Source organism: Arachis ipaensis, chromosome B06 (assembly GCF_000816755.2).
Source record: "Arachis ipaensis cultivar K30076 chromosome B06, Araip1.1, whole genome shotgun sequence".
Classification (NCBI taxonomy): domain Eukaryota; kingdom Viridiplantae; phylum Streptophyta; class Magnoliopsida; order Fabales; family Fabaceae; genus Arachis; species Arachis ipaensis.
The window spans coordinates 4078441-4095640 of record NC_029790.2 but is presented as its reverse complement, the minus strand read 5'-3'; the positions used below and the strand labels follow the sequence as shown (position 1 = coordinate 4095640).

Below are 17200 nucleotides of genomic sequence, written 5' to 3'. Positions count from 1 at the left end.
TGATTAATTTTACAATTATATTTCACATCTTTAATAAATAAAATAATTTATTAATGAACATGATATTACCTACTAATAACTAGTATATATAATTGGATTAATTTCACTCCATAATAAAAAAAACATAATTATTTGCCACTGAATGAAATGTCTCAATAAAACATTTTCTTATTGAATATGCATTGAAAAAAAAAATCATTTTTTATGTTATTGCTTTGATGGAGTAAAGTATGGGGTTCACATTTTCATATTTTCCCTGCCGTATGAATTTCATTAAGAGGAAGTATAGGAAGTCAATAGAATATTTGTACAATGTGTACAATGGAGGTTTAGGGATGTCCGATTCAGTATTAGAGATATAACCATTAGTGTTACATTTTTCTATTAGCTTAAACTTTTGGGATGAATGGTTTTATGACATAGTAATGTTTATTTTTTAATTCATAGCCTATTATACACATTGTACAAATATTCTATTAGCTCTCTAACGGGATTTTTTCATTAATGAGGGTGACATGAAAGTTGAAACATAAGTGAAGATATGCATAATAAAAGCCCTTGGTATGTAAAAGAAGTGAAACGAAGAATGACTAGCCAATACAAAGAGCTACATTTGTTGGAGCTTCCTTTGGTTAAGTAAGACAAACATGAAACACCAAACACCACCGATGTGAGTGGTGTGACGTGATTTTCTATTTTGGGTAAAGGAGTTATCAAACTTAGCTGCTTCTTATTTGTCTGCATTCTGGAGTAACAGAATTTCCTTCTAAGAATCTTCAATCTTTTCTGGGTTTACTTCAAATCCAAATGGTATCTTCAATCATGGGTTCAAGTAAATTTAACTTAGACTCATGAACAATAATATATGAGTACTAGTACCTTGTATTAGAGAGTGAATAATCAGTCACCTATATAAAATACATATTCGAAATACAAAATACACGTTTAAAATGAATTAAAAAACACATGAATTTATACACAAATATATAATAACTGATTTAGTAGTTAATTTTTAGTAACTCAGTAACATTTTTACAAGACCATACACAATATGAGAATTGGGAGGACCCACAAAGAAAAAGCATTGAGACATGAAAAGGACTCAGCATTGTGCTTAACTTGAATGGGCAATTGTGTAGGGTAGAACACATGAAGAGGGAAAAACGTTCCCATCATAAATAACTTGTTCACAAGGCATTGGAGGAAGGGGGGAAATGGGCACTGATGATTGATGAATGCTTTGAAAATGGACCCAATCATAAATTTGTGTGTCTTTTAGTTGTGAGGGTAAGTTGACAAGATAAACGAAAAAGTAATAAAAAGAAAGACACACTGTTTTGAAGCTGCCTACAGTATGTCGGGTTTGGCAAGAGATGCTTATTGCACTTTAGTCATTTTCATGGATCACACCCTATCCACAATCTCTTTTTACCTTTTTGGGCCCCAGATATATCTTTCAATCAATGCTTTTTTTACTTTTCCCCATTTCAACGAATATTCCTCACAATTTTTATAGTGCAATACTTAGGGTAAATATTATTAGGCCTTTCTACCCACAACCCTTTTCTATATTAAAATTATGGCATTCAACAACCTTGTATTTTATGACTGACACTAATCTCTATCATAAACATAAATAACTTTCTCTCTAAATTGTTTAAATTATCAACCAAACGACTTGCTGTTAGTTGATCATGGACTTGCAACCTGGTTTTTACAACAAAAAAGGACTAACAAGAAATCAAAGTATGTGGGCCTCCAATCTCCATAGAAGGAGGAGTACAAGTCCCACTAGTCTCATCCGAAACTGAGTCCAGAGTCCATATAGATCTTGGACTCCACTGTAACAAATCTATCTCAGGCCCAAAATTACTTGAATTAGATTTAGCCCATGTTGACCCAAAAGTTGTATCCAGAACAAAACATGATCAGCTCTGACCAAAAACAAAGAAAAGGACATGATCAGTTGATCACCAACCAAACAAGGCTGTGGTTGTTTTAGATAATAGATTTGGATAAAGAAGAAAAAGGCTTAGTGTCTCCCATAACATTGGTAGGGAGTTCTCTGAGAAAAGGGATTTTTTCATAGACTTCAAAATCCTCTTGACTTTCAGAATTTCTCCAAAAAGGAAGATTTCACAAACTCTCATCAATTTAGTTTATCCATTTGATCCTTAAATTGATGGTTATTTTATAGTAATACTATGAAGGACCATATTGAGTATTTACTTTAAATCTACACAAGGTTAAGGTGTTTTATAACAAGTTATAACATCTATAAAAAGTACTATTCAGATCACCAATTCAAGCCTACTTTGAACAGTCAAACAATACCTACCACTCAAATAACTTCTGAATCATTTTCTATTATTGCTAACCATATTAATTCATCTAATAAGCTATTTCAAGGGAAAACACCTTTAAAGCTGTCAAAACAACTACCTCAGTTGGCTCAAATTAGTGACAGATTTCTATTTCCATGATCTTTGATTATGATTTCTAAATCCAATTACAACATATCCAATTACAGTTTCCCATAAAAAAGAGACTTCCTTCCCAGAAGACGGGGAAAAACAAAAAATCTCAGAGCAACTTACACATTGGTGGTCATACAGCACAAGTGTGGGTTTGCGTAGGTTTTGTGTGTCATTCATCTTCAAGATCAAAATAGTAGACAAGTAGTAGTACAAGCCTGCAAAAGGAAAGTTCAAAGAGAAGTTGGCCTTTAGGTTCATTGAGATTTTGATGTATAACTAGCCATGGCAGCAAATGCAGCATACATGAATAATCATACAATATTGCACATGCCAAAAGCCAGGTCCATCTAATTTTCCTATTGAAAGGAGATCTTTAAGCAGCACCACAAGACAAAATGGATGCTTTCTATTGCATTTGAAAAAGCAAGGTGGCAAGTGAATGCTTGCTTTCTATTGCATTTCAAAATTTCATAGTCTAGAGTGCTTCATCAAAAGACGAATTAGAGCAACCTTCACCAACCCCTTCCTAAAAGAGAAGGTTTGGTCATGAAAGAATTTAGTATGACAACAAACAACCAAGTTCAAATCAGCTAGGGATATATGAAGCTAATACAAGAACTTAGCCATAACTCCTATTTTTTTTTAATAAATAAATAAATAACTAAAATCTAGAATACAGGAGTAGGATACACTAAGAAGCAAAGGTCAGGGAGGAGGTTGGCAGGAAGAAAATAATTTGTGAGTTCAAATGACACAGGCAAATATATCTTGCCCTATTTGCTGGGTAATGTATCTACTTAGAGAATTTAATTGGCTAAGGAGACACAACTTGGCGGGTTTGCAGAACATTTCTAATACATAATTCGGTACATGAATAATGGCACTTGAACAGAAAATTTTTAAGTTAAACCTAACTACAGTTAATCAACAAAAGGTGTTGACTGTGACCTCTGTAATCCTGTTGAAGCATATGCAAGTGTAAAGATAGTGAATAGGGTGGTTAAAGGTGAGTGATGTCAAAGTCTTCATGAAATAACACATAACAAAGTGAACTACCCAACACAAAAGCATTAGCAGGTTCCATTTCAACTGTGTGATGCCAGGCTATTTTTTACTCGACCAATTGTTAGAGTTCCTATGTGGATTGCTAGTTATGTCAAATTCCTCAATTTTAGAACTATTATACTAAAGTTCTTCCTGCAGCATAAATCCTAAAAGAAGACCTATTTTTTTTTAAAAAAAATAGACATAAGTTTAAGTGGTATGACTGTAAGAGTCAAAAAACAATAATGGGTATATGGTAGTTTAAGGGCATGACAAACCTGAAGATAGTTATAATCAGGACTGATAAGTAGAAAGCAAGTTTGACAATCCGAAATTTCTTCTCAGCTTTAAGCACCCTAAAAACTTCAGTAACATCAAGAAGATGCTGCCGTTTCATAAACCTGAGTCATAGAAACAGAGTAACCATGAACTAGTTAGAGGAAACACAAGTTCATAAGCCAAAAGCCTTTATGGAAGTACCAGGTCAATGCACAGGTAGTTCATTAAATCAACTTCGTTTCTGTTAATGGTAATTTGTGAGATCTACATGGCCATGAAATACAATCACATTGATTATAGACAGATAATAGAAGTAAAAAAAAAAAAAAAATTGAAACATAAAACTTGCTTTGACAAATGTGCTATAAGTTCATCTTATTCACAAAATCAATAAGCAATTTATAGCAATTAAAAAACTTCAGAACAGTGATGCCAAGTAATTGGATGATAAATCTCAATATAGCTTCCACCTAAGTTGTTTGGAAAAGCAATACATCAGCTTAAATGACTCTCACAAAACACCTTGTCTGACAATAAGTTTCAATAAAGTTATACAAATCCAATAGCAACAAAGAGGGGACAAAATAGTAGGTTAAGGTGGATTTCCATACAGAGGGAAACCACTACTCCACATACTCACACCATTCTCAACCTCCGAAAATTGATAATCAACACCACAACTATCTGCTCACTGATGTAAGTCCCAAAAATCTTAGCTCAAGCAAGATCACTGTGTGTGTTTGGTACCATTTTTGTAAATGTTTTTTCTAGGTGATATTAATTATGGCAGAACTGATATAATTAGAATTTTATGTTAACGTAAAGTGATTTACATTAGGTAGTTCCTATAGAAAGCAATTCTGATAGAAAGTAAAAAAATTTTCACTTCTCCCAAATCAAGCGGAGAACCATTCCAAACTAAAGGCAAGAATTATAACAGTAAAGATAATTTTTCTCCTCTGAAATCAATTTCTATCTACCCTAAATGTGCTCCAAAACACACTTGCCCTTTGGTCACTACAAGCCTAACCCACCCTCTACCCCAAACTGGGTTCAAATGTCAGATCTTATGCCTCCATTCAATCCATACACACATAAAGAGGGAAAACTTGACTTCCCTGATTAGCACATTGTAAGGCAAAATCTACATTAGGAAACAAAATAATCAACAACATATAAGGCAGTTAATATAACTAAAACAGCAGACTAATCAGTTTGGGGTTGTAAAGACATGTATGTACTCACAGATTGGCATGATAGCAAGCAAGAGGAAGTGTGAGCAAAAACATGATCCAATGACCTGTGAGGAGGCAAAGAGCACAGAGTAATCCCTGCCCAATAAACTCGGGAACCACGAAGTAATTGACTCGAGACGAGGCATCAAAAGGGTTCATATAGTCATCTTCCAAGTCCGATAATATCAAAACCTTGGACACCCCACCATAAAAAGAACAATTTTTCAGATTCATGGAAGCTAAGAAAGTAGAGAATTGGGAAAGAAAATAAAAATAAAGAAGAACCCCACCTGGTAGAAGGTGCTGGACAAACCAACATTGACAATAAAAACAGCTCAACTTTTTATATTAATTATTATTAATTACAAAATTATTTTACACAGTCAATTATTTATAGCATAGATAATATATAATATATTTTAGGGTTTGGCAACTTTTTAAATTTTTATGAAATAAATACATTAGAAATTCAACTTTGTTAACCAACTCTGCATTTTTATTGGTTCAGTACACATAGAGTTTGTTTGGGTGAGTTTTAAAAAGAGGAGTGCTACACATACAAGTCTTTTTGACTTACAAGTTTTACAAGTTATTAGGCCTTTTAATGCGTTATTCAACGTTTTCTATTTTCAAAGCGCTACACTCAGAACGGTTCTTCTTCTTCTTCTTCCTCTTCTTCTTCTTCTTCTTCCTCCTCTTCCTCTTCCTCTTCGTTTTTTCTTTTTCGATTTTCATAGTTTCTGAAATCAAGCTTTGAAATCGTTTTGAAGAAGAAGAAGAAGCAGAAGATGAGGAAAAAGAGAAAGAGTTCTGAATTATGCAACGAATTTTGGGTTTATTTCTTTAAATCCTTTGGGTGTATTTTTCGTAATCCTTTGGGTGTATTTCTGTAATCCTTTTGAAGATAATGGAACTTTAGAAATACACACAAACGATTACAGAAGTACACCCAAAATGATTACAGAAATACACCCAAACGGTTACAGGAATTTACCCAAACGATTATAGAAATACACCCAAAGGATTACAGAAAATACACCCAAAGGATTTAAAGAAATACACCCAAAATTTGTTAAAATACATCTTATGCATAATTTAGAACTCTTTCTCTTTCTCCTCCTCATCTTCTACTGCTTCTTCTTTTTCAAAAACGATTTCACTATGAAAAATCGAAAAAAAAAGATAAAACAGAGAGAAAGAACGTAAATGAAGAAGAAGAGGAAGACGACGAAGAAGAACGTGCAGAAACGAAAGAAAAGGAGAAGAAGAAGAGTAAGAGGAAGAAGAATGTGCAGTAAGAAGAAGAAGAAGAAGAAGGAGAAAGAGAAGGCAAGAAACAAAAGAAAAGAAGAAGGAGAAGACGAAGAGGAAGAAAGAATGGTTCGAAGCGTGTTTTGAGCGTTAGTTTTAATTGAACTTGTAAGGCTTACAAGCCTTAATCGCTTGTATGCCAAGAATTACTCTTTTAAAAAAAAGATATTTTTTCGAGTTATTTTTTTTAAAAGATTTTATAGAGAAGTAAAAGTAATTTTATGTTTGGATATCTCATGTAAAAAAGTCTTTTTATCTATCAATTATGTTTGGATATAACAATATAAAAGTATTTTTTTGTTTATTTATTACATGAAAAACATCTTTTTTTAAGGAAAAAAAATATTTTAAAAAAAGATGTAAATTACAACTTCTCAAAAAGATCTTTTTTTGATTTTACTAGTGCTTTTAATTTTAATTTAAAATTTTTAATTAATTTTATTTTTTGGAATATTTAAAAATATTCTAAATAGTTTTGAAACATTTTAGAAGGTCTTGAAAATATTCTAGAAAGTTTTAGAAGATTATGGAAGATTATAGAGTAATCTAAAAGATGTATATAAAAGTATGACTAGTACGCAGGGGTGTTTGCAGTGCGGTTTGGATCGATTTTGAGTCAAAAACTTATCTGATCCACTAATTTTACTTGCGGTGCGGTTTGGATTGGATGCTTTAAAAAAAATTCAATTCGATCCGATCCGATCCAATTTTAAGCGGTTTGGATTGGATTGGATTTGCGGTTTCATAAATTAAAAAAGCTAAATACATATAACAAGTCTCAACATCAAATTTTAAATAATCAACAATATCTTAAAAAGCCAATGATAACATAATGATAGAAATAAAATTATAAGTTAGTTAAAATAAATAAATAAATAATTTTTTGAACATAAAATATTTATTAAATAATAATAATATATGAATAATATAAAAATGTATAAAAAATTGAACAATACATAAGTATAATATTATAGCACATTGTGCGATTTGAATTGGATTGGATGAGTTATGGAAAGTAGATTCGAAATTCGATCCGATCTAGCAATTTGTAAAAAATAGAATCCAATCAAATCTAAATTAGTGCAATTTTAATCAGTTTTCAGTTTGAATTAAATTGGATGAGCGATTTAATTTGAATTTGAACACTCGTAACTAATAGTATAAAATAATCTATTTAAAAAGTATAATAGAATAGATATTTGTGTAAAATATTGTAAATAATTAATCTAGACCGTTTTATTATTCATTAAAAAATAGAAGACTATCAATAAAGGTATGAGTTAGAAATTGAGTGTGCATTTGTAATAAACACCTAGAGTAAATTTTGGAGTGTGTCCAAAACTGTTGGTTTAGCCCACCTCGGTCTCCGTGAGTGGCGTGCAAACTGCGAAGCGCGGAGTCGTAAGTCTGAGCCACTCAGTAGCACCCTCCTTCCTTTTTCCCGCAAAATATCCCAATCCTCTTTCTTCGCTTCTCTTCTGTTTTCTCCCTCCATCGAACCTCTCATTTCTGTTCGTCACTGTAAAATCCTCCAAGCGTAACCACTCTCTCCCAAAGACCGCAGCTCAATGGCGGAGGAAGAAGTTGTTGCATCTTCTGCCAGCCCTCTTACCTCCGATTGCAAACGCAAGTTCGAAGATCTCGATTCTGAGCCTACCGAATCTAATGCCAAATCCAACCCTGACGATAACAACGCCGATGCCGCGGTTTCCGACGACGGCGACAACAAGCGCCCTCGCCTTGGCGACGACCTAGGTACTTTATTCCTCTCTTTATCTCGCGCCTCACACATTTTTCATACAGTGATGCCAACTTCGACTTTGCATCTGTTTAATTGATGATGTAATTATCATTTCAGCTAAATTATCCTTTAAAAAATTGTTGATTTTGTTAATGATGTGGCGAAGAACATGTTTCTGTGTTTTTAACAGCTAGTGCAAATGGGCATCAGGAGGAGCAGTCTCTCAAGCCTGCGGAAGAAACAGTGGAAAGAGTTACAGAGGATGGTGAACCTGCTGAGCCCTAGAATGATTCAGAGACGAGTGCAAATGAACAAGGTTCTGGTGAAGTTGCCGAGCCAGCTGAGTCCCGGGATGAGCCATCTGAGGGCCAGGAGGTGCCTGCTGAGGATGCACATGAAAAGGCAGAGGAACCTCCTAAAGAAACTGAAGAACCGGCTAAGGACTCAGCCGAGCAAGACCTACCACGGGGATACGGAACCGGAGAAAAACATTGTAGTTCGGGCAAAATTCAATCAGCAAAATTTATATCCATAAATACAGCAATCAACAACAATAGTACTTACATTGTAGTTCGGACAACCCAGGAACGGTCTCATTGGATTAGAATCCGTCCCTGACCACCGCAGCACCGGTCTCGACCCGTAGGCACACCATTCTGGCAAACGAGTTTCTCTGTTTCTGTTCATTCTCCTCATGATACTTCCAAACGATCGTGGGTTGTTCGAGCTCCCAGCTGCATTGCTCGTGCTAGCCATAATCTTCGGGCTTCAGATAGGGAGAACAGAAGAACACAACACCGATGAGGAGATAGTAGAGTGAACAATGTGGCCTTCAAAAAAGGGGATTAGGGTTTTAACTTCACCTGAGGGACCAAATTGAGTCGGAAGGGTTTACTCTGCCACATCAGCTAGCCGTTGTGAGTCCTACGTGTCACCAACGCTGCCAGCTAAGCTTTTCGGTTGCGCCACGTGTGCTGAAATTGCCGGAAGGACCACTTTGAGTCTCAGAGTGCAAGTTCAGAGATGACTCTGAGGAACTTTTAAATTCAGGGACTACTATGAGGTTCGAGTACAATTTTAGGGACTACATTGAGGCTTATCTCGTTTATAATGCTACACCTTAATTCTCTCATTTTTAGCGGGAAATCATCCTAGGTCTCTCCTGTTGAAGTTTTTTTTTAATTTATTTTTCGGGTTTAGTGATTGCTTAAACCGAAGTCTCAACTTGTGTTTTTCTTTGGAGGTTTGGGGGAACTTCTCTCTTAGGTATCTCTCTTTCTTTCTCTTTCTCAATTCTATTCTCGTGTTAATTGCATTGTTGATGCATTTTTTTTTGTTTAGTAATTATTCAGACCAAAGTCTCAACCCGTTTTCTTTCTTTGGATTTTTGGGTGAACTCTTTGTTAGTTATCTCTCTTTGTGTTTAAACAAGTAACTTGATTAATATATTTTATATTCAATTATATTTTGTAATTCCATTATCCATTTTTTTTATTTTTCGTAAAGCAACTCTATATTTTAATTATTAAGAGCAATGATGTGTCATTAATGCAGAGATGACCGTTCAGACTTCAAATAGTAATCGTACTTCAAATAGTAATCGTGCAAAGTATGTGGTCATCGGTTTGATCACCATTGTGCATGTCGGAAATATATTTGAGTTGAGGAACATGCGCGGGCTACAGTTGACCCTTTGTTTTATAGATGACATGAATTATCACAAGTCGTTGTGATGATTCATATCGTCTACAAAATATAGAGCCAACTGTAGGTCACGCATATTTCTCAATTCAGATATGATGTTTCTGACATGTGCAATGGTGGTCAAACCGATAATCACATACTTTGCGGTGTTGTCGTCTGGGGTCTGAACGGTGCCATTTTTATCTGAGTTACCGTATACGGAAAAAAAATGGATGAAAAAGGAAAAGAGATTTCTTTTCAAATTAAGAAGTGATACATTGCTTTGCTCCTAATAATTAAAATATAGAGTTGTTATACTTATAAAAGTAAAAAAATAAAGAGAAAAAATGGATAATGGGGTTAAAAATGTAATTGAATATAAAAAATATTAATTTACTTGTTTAAATAAGACGAGGGAGATAAAACCGTGATTTCACCCAAAAATTTAGAAAAAAGAAGACGAGTTGAGGCTTCGGTCTGAGCCATCACTAAACAGAAAAAAGAATGCATCAACAAAAGACGAGACTTCGGTCTAAGCAATTACTAAACAGAAAAAAGAATGCAATTAACACGAAAATAGAAATAAGAGAGATACCTAAAGATGAGACATTGTTCAAATTTGTCCCTAAAAGATTTTTTTAACCAAATTGGTCCTTCAAAGATTACGGATTAATCATATCTGTCCTTTCATCGGCTTCATTAACAATTTTTATCAACGATTGATGACGTAGAATATTAACTGATAGCATACATGATACTTAACATGTCCAATTGCACGGTGATCAAATATGCTTATAAAAATATATTAATTTAGTAGTTAGGTCATATTGGGAATATAATTTATGTAATTGAGAAGAAGAGACTAAATTAATAGATTTTGATGAATATATATAGTTAACGTCCAATTAAAAATATCAAGTATTATGTATCATGACAATGGCATGTTAGATTGAATTTGTTTGTTATGTATGTGATTTTAATTGATTGTGTATGCTGATTTTTTCGTTATTCTTTTTCATCTATGTCTGCTTAATTTTATAATTAGTTTTTGTATCTGAATGTCGCTTGGCTAATTCTTTTTCCCACATTGCCCAAATTCTCCCCATTTACTATTGCTACTCTAGCCATAGAAATTAGCTCATTTGTCCATTAAAGAAAGTTGTGGCCTTTGTTCTTTTTTTTTTTTAAGTAAAAAAGCTCAACATAAAAAGGTGGAGTAAAAGAAAAGAAATAAAAACTCATAACACTAAAAATAACAATTTCTAGCCATGTCTGGCATTGCCATCGACAACCATAGGATTCACCACCAATTCACTCATCGTAACTTGTAAACGATATGTTAATAATGTCCACCACACTTGAACCTTGATTTTTGAAGATTCTATCATTTCTTTCTAGCCAAATTGTCCAGATGACTGCAGAAAAGCTAACCAACCACCATTTTCGTTCCATCTTTCTTGCTAATATATCTGTCCAACTTCCATAGTGTTGCTTGAGCGTACCTGTAATAGTCCATATCCTTTCAAGAGCGAACAACCAAGGCCAAGCACACCACACCGGTCAAATGAGCTCACAACCAATGAACAAGTGAAATGCAGTTTCAACATACTTATGACATAAAACACATATGTTATCATTCTGGCCAATAACACCTAATCTACACAGTCTCTCCCTTGTATTCACCCTATCAACCAGTGCAAACTAAGTAAACAACTCAATTCTTGGTGGGGACGAATCCTCTCCAAATAGTATTAGTGAAGCTATAGCTTGTGACATTCGCCGGAAGTACCTCTGCCTGCAATACTTGCACAAAGGAGTAAGTAGAATAAACACCTTTTTCTTGTTTATCAAATTTCCAAACCACTATGTCCTCTTTCTCCATTGTCAGTTTATTGATTGTAGAACCGCATGAAGCTGGTTTACTAGTTCCAGCTCCCATTGAAATAACTCTCGTCGCCACTAGAAATTCCAAATCCACTTTAACCCATCCCAGAACCCACAATCCCCTATGACAGATCCTTGAAGATTTGAAACCGAGAAAAGTCTTGGAAAAGTAACTTTTCGAGCACCACAAGGTAACCAGCTATCTTCCCAGAAGCGGATTATCCTGCCATCCCCTAGTTTTCCAAGCCTCTGATCATCCTCTGTCACTTGTGGCTCATTGATTTGTAGTTGACAAATATCCTTCTAAGGACCCCCTCTTGTAGGTACAGACTGATCACAAATTATCTCAGAAGGATTCATGTTATTACAGGAATATACAATTTTCTTCCAAAGCGGACAATCTTCTTTCGAAGATCTCTACCATCACTTGGACAGGAGTGCTGTATTCTGAATTACCGCGTCACCAACTCCCAAACCTCCTGCTTTTTTGGGGGCCTGTACAACTTCCCATTTCACTAGAGGCATCCCGTCCTCCTTACTCCACAAAAAGCGTTTCTATAAGGATATTTTTTTTTCTGCTACTTCCTTCGGCATTTTGTACAAGCTGAGATAGTAAATAAGCAGGCTATTAAGAACAGATTTAATGAGAATCAGCTTACCCGCTTTATTCAGAGACTTTGCTTTCCACAGACTTAGCTTTTCCTCTACCTTGTTAATCGCTGATTTCCATGTCTTGACCAACCTCGGATTCTCCCCCAAAGAAATGGCAAGATATCTGACAGGTAAATACACCTCTTTACACCCCAACAATCGACACATCTGTCGTGGCCAACTCTACTCACAATTAGCCGGGATCAAGCTGGACATGTCAAAATTAATACTCAGCCTTGACATCATCACAAAGCAGCCCAGCAACCACTTATAGTTTCTGAACGTCTCTTATTCAAAAGGGCAAAAAAGTATAGTATTATCTGCAAACTACAAATGTGACAACTCAATGTTATCCATTCCAACCAACAACGGAGCAATGCGTCCATTCTGCACCGCCTCTTTAATCATCCTATGTAGAACATTCACAACAAGCACAAATAGGAAGGGAGAAAGAGGATTCCCTTGTCGTAGACTCCTTTCCATTTTGAAGGGCTTAGAGGGGAGCCATTTATTAGGACCGGCATAGACGCAGAACACACACACTCCTTCATCCACTCCCTCCATCTACGACCAAACCCTATCTTCTGTAAAACAATATCCACTTGACTTGATCATAAACCTTTTGGAAGTCTAATTTAATAATTGCCGAGCTCTTTTTCCTCAACTTCAGCCACTGCACAATTTCACATGCAATCAAATTCCCATCATGTATCTTCCTACCCTGCACAAAAGCATTCTGTGTTTCTCCTACGAACCCTGGCATTATCTTTCGCATCCTCTGAACCAGGATCTTTGATATAACCTTATAAACACAACCCACCATACTAATCGGCCTAAGGTCCTTGATTTCTTTTTCCGACAAATTTCGGCGCTAAAGCCACCCAAGTAACATTCACATTCCTAGGTAAAACAGCTGACTAGAAAAATCCCATCACGGCTGGAGTGAACTCCCCACCAACATCCTCCCAACACTTCTTAATGAAATTCATATTATAACCATCACTACCTGGTGCCTTACTTGACTCACAATCCCAAACTGCATCCTTAATTTCCTCATTAGATGGCATCCATTCCAACTCTGCTGCCTCCTCCTCAGTTATTCGGTTAACCAGCTCATCACGGAACCCTATTACCGGCGAGGTCTCCTGATAATATAAATTCTTATAAAAGTCTCTGATAGCAACCTTAATCCTTGCCTGATTTCTCACTATCCTCCCATGAATCAGTAAGGACTCAATCCGATTGTTTCTCCTTCGAGTTAAGGCTAGATTGTGAAAATAGCAGGTGTTCTTATCCACAATCAATGGATAGTGGTTTGATAAACCTCTCGGACCTCCTCTAAGCCTTGTTTCAAGAAACTTTTCCAACCACTTCAAACTAACCAGAACTCTATTAATGCGGCTACACGACTGACCCCTAAACCATATAAACATACGATCAGCAAGTGCAAGGTCCAAAAGCTCCGTATCTTAAATCCAAGATTTAAACTCAGCTGCAGTCACGGTCAAAGTAGTAGCTCCTTTCATCTCTTCCACTTGAACAACCTCGTTAAAGTCTCCCAAATTATTAGGGAGAGTGGCAAAATTGTATTTTAGTAAAAAATTTTATGATTAGTAAAAATAAATATACGTTAATAATTTTATAAATTATTAGGGAGAGTGGCAAAATTGTATTTTAGTTTTCTATTTTTCATTCAAATTATTATTAAATTCAAAATTGTAACGCATTATCCATTTTTCCTCTATATATTATGTTTTAGTTTATAATGCTACACCTTAATTCTCTCTCACATTTTTAGCGGGAAATCATCCTAGTCTCTCTCGTTAGGTATCTCTTTTCGTGCTTAAACAAGTAACTTAATTAATATTTTTTTTTATATTCAATTATATTTTGTAATTTCATTATCCATTTCTTCTTTTTATTTTTCTTACTTTTGTAAGTAAAGCAACTCCATATTTTAATTATTACGAGCAATGATGTGTCATTTATTAATTTGAAGAAAATGTATTTCTTTCTTTATAAACTTTTTTAGTTTCCTGTAATTCAAATAATAATGGCAGAGATTACCCTCAGATGTTAACTCTGCAAAGTATGTGGTCACCGGTTTGACTACCATTGCGCATGTCAGAAATATATTTGAGTTGAGGAACCACAGTTGACCCTTTGTTTTTGTAGATGACATAAATCATCACAAGTCGGTCGTGATTATTCATGTCGTCTACAAAATACAGGGTCAACCGTAGCTCACGTATGTTCTTCAATTCAGATACGATGTTTTTGACATGCGCAATGGTGGTCAAACCGATAACCACATACTTTGCGGTGTTGCCATTGGGTCTGAACGGTGCCATTTTTATCTGAGTGACAGTATACGGAAAAAAAACGGATGAAAAAGGAAAAGAGATTTCATTTCAAATTAAGAAGTGATGCATTATTTTGCTCCTAATGATTAAAATATAGAGCTGCTATACTTATAAAAGTAAAAAAATAAAGAGAAAATGGATAATGGGGTTAAAAATATAATTAAATATAAAAAAAATATTAATTTACTTGTTTAAATACAAAGAGGGAGATACCTAACAGTGATTTCACCCAAAAATCTAGAAAAACGAAGACGAGTTGAGACTTCGGTCTGAGCCATTACTAAACAGAAAAAGAATGCATCGAGTTGAGACTTCGGTCTGGGCAATCATTAAACAGAAAAAAGAATGCAATTAACACGAAAATAGAAACGAGAGAGATATCTAAAGATGAGACATTTTTTAAATTCGTCCCTAAAAGATTTTTTTAATCAAATTGGTCCTTCAAAGATTACGGATTAATTATATTTGTCCTTTCAGTGACTTCATTGCAATTGCTTTTTTGGGTATGATGATGCTTGATCAAGGTGGTGGACATACCAACATTGACAATAAAACAGCTCAACTTTTTATATTAATTATTATTTATTACAAAATTATTTTACACAGTCAATTAATTATAGCATAGATAATATATAGTATATTTTAGGGTTTGGCGTTAAATTTTTATGAAATAAATATATTAGAAATTCAAGTTTGTTAGCCAAATCCTCTGCATTTTTTTATATATAGTGATCAGATATAGACATATAGTGTATTGGTTTTAGAAAATTTATCTAATTTTATTTTTCTCTATGAAAAAGTCTTTAAAGTTAATATTGCACAATTAATAAAGTCAATATTTAATATAAAAGAAAAAAATTAAAATTCTAATTAGAAAAAACATCTAAAATCTAAACACATCAAAATTTTATTTAGTACATTTCTTATTCAATTTATTTGACAACTTGCTATAATATTAATTAAAATTCATTGTTATAGTGTTGCTTTCTTAGAATTATTCTATTTCTTAGATGTTCTTTTTAAGAACATAGATATTTAAAACTTATGTTAACAGGTATTACAAATTAAAAGCGTTATCTATATTTTTATGTAAAATAACTAATAACTACTATGCAATTTTAGTCGAAAGTACAATCAATCTGTTTTGAATTTTTACTCATACAATTTACACCATATCCTTTTGTTATATATTCAGATCCAAGTCCAATCATAAATTTATTTGCGAGTTGAGAACATGTCTATCTTTACTTCTTTTCTACTCACGAGTGTCTAACTGTATTTGCGGGTTAGTAAATAAATTCAATATCATTATATAACCTGATGAGCATGCAAATTAAAAATTTAACATAAATAACACTATTATCTCACAAATAACACAATTATAATACAAATGTAATATCAACCGTCAATTCTCAAGATTAAAACTCTTATAGTTTGAAAAGGCTCTTCAAATAGTTGAGCATTAGTAGTTATAACCCATAAGGTTTTTAGGAATTTGTTGCTATAGATATAAATGAAGAGATAATGGACGTATTTATATATTACTAAATGGAATTGATTTGTATATAAATAAAAGCATTAAAGTATTAATTTATAACTTTGGATTAGTAGTTAAAACTTTTTTACATTAAGTGAGAAATCCTTGGGTTATTTTTTATTTCTGACATATATATATATAGGGTAGAGTAGGATTGAAACTCAACTCGCACCCTACCCAATCTGTACAAGAACCCGCATTCAACTTGACTTGTAACGGATTGGATTGGCAACTTTTTTTTTTCAAAGATAATAGGTTATATTTCATTAATTATTAAAAAATGAAATACAAAGATGTCCAAAAGCAGGACAGCATAATAAAAGGTGGGGATTTCCCAAAAACACTACATTGAAGGTATTCATCCAACGGTGTGTGGTCGAAAAACGAAGAAAAATCTTAAAGAAGAAATAATGATAAATCAAATTGAATGCACCTAAGAGCTTGTCTCATGGAGATGACGACCTAAACTGGAAATTCTTTGGATTTCACGGAGCAACTTGACAGAGCTTGCTAGAATGGCAGACGGTATAGAAGTAGAACCTTCAAAAATCAACTGGTTGCGAGCTTTCCAGCAGTTCCAGCAAATGATGGCAAGCAATTGAGGATTACGGTCAGCATTCTTCAACGGGTTAAGTATCTCTGTTGATGTAGTCCACCATGTCCAAAAGTCGTTAGAACCCTGAGGGGGAAGACAGTCACGAAGATAACTCTGAGACCATATGTCTTTACTTCTAGAGCAATCGATCAAACAATGAGTGACTGTTTCCGTTGCTTCATGACAGCAAGGGCATATTGGTGATATAGATGGGATGCGGTGATGAATCTGAGCAAGCACCGGAAGTCGGCCATGGAGAGCTTTCCAGATAAATAGCTTAATTTTGTGAGGCAATTTCAACTTCCATAGATCAATCCACGGCTTTTTCTGTTGCATATAATTAGGGCAAAGCTCCAAAGGCGGATGGTAAAATAAATAGCCAATTTTGTAACCTGAAGCT

General features: G+C 34.3%; 1 protein-coding gene across 3 annotated transcripts in view; it reads right to left on the bottom strand.

Annotated features, from left to right (window-relative positions):
- LOC107646276 (protein cornichon homolog 1) overlaps positions 540-17200 on the bottom strand; it is a 30266-nt gene continuing 13605 nt past the window's right edge. The window contains exons 2-5 of one of the 3 annotated variants that reach the window (XM_021103757.1): positions 5046-5227; positions 3800-3922; positions 2598-2692; positions 540-814 (exon numbers count right to left, since the gene is read on the bottom strand). In XM_021103757.1, the coding sequence (XP_020959416.1) occupies positions 2647-2692; positions 3800-3922; positions 5046-5227 (351 nt within the window). In that variant the 3' untranslated portion in view covers positions 540-814; positions 2598-2646. Of the gene's footprint in view, positions 815-1627; positions 1935-2427; positions 2693-3799; positions 3923-5045; positions 5228-17200 lie in introns of those variants that run through there. The other 2 variants (XM_021103756.1, XM_021103755.1) reach the window with 2 other exon arrangements.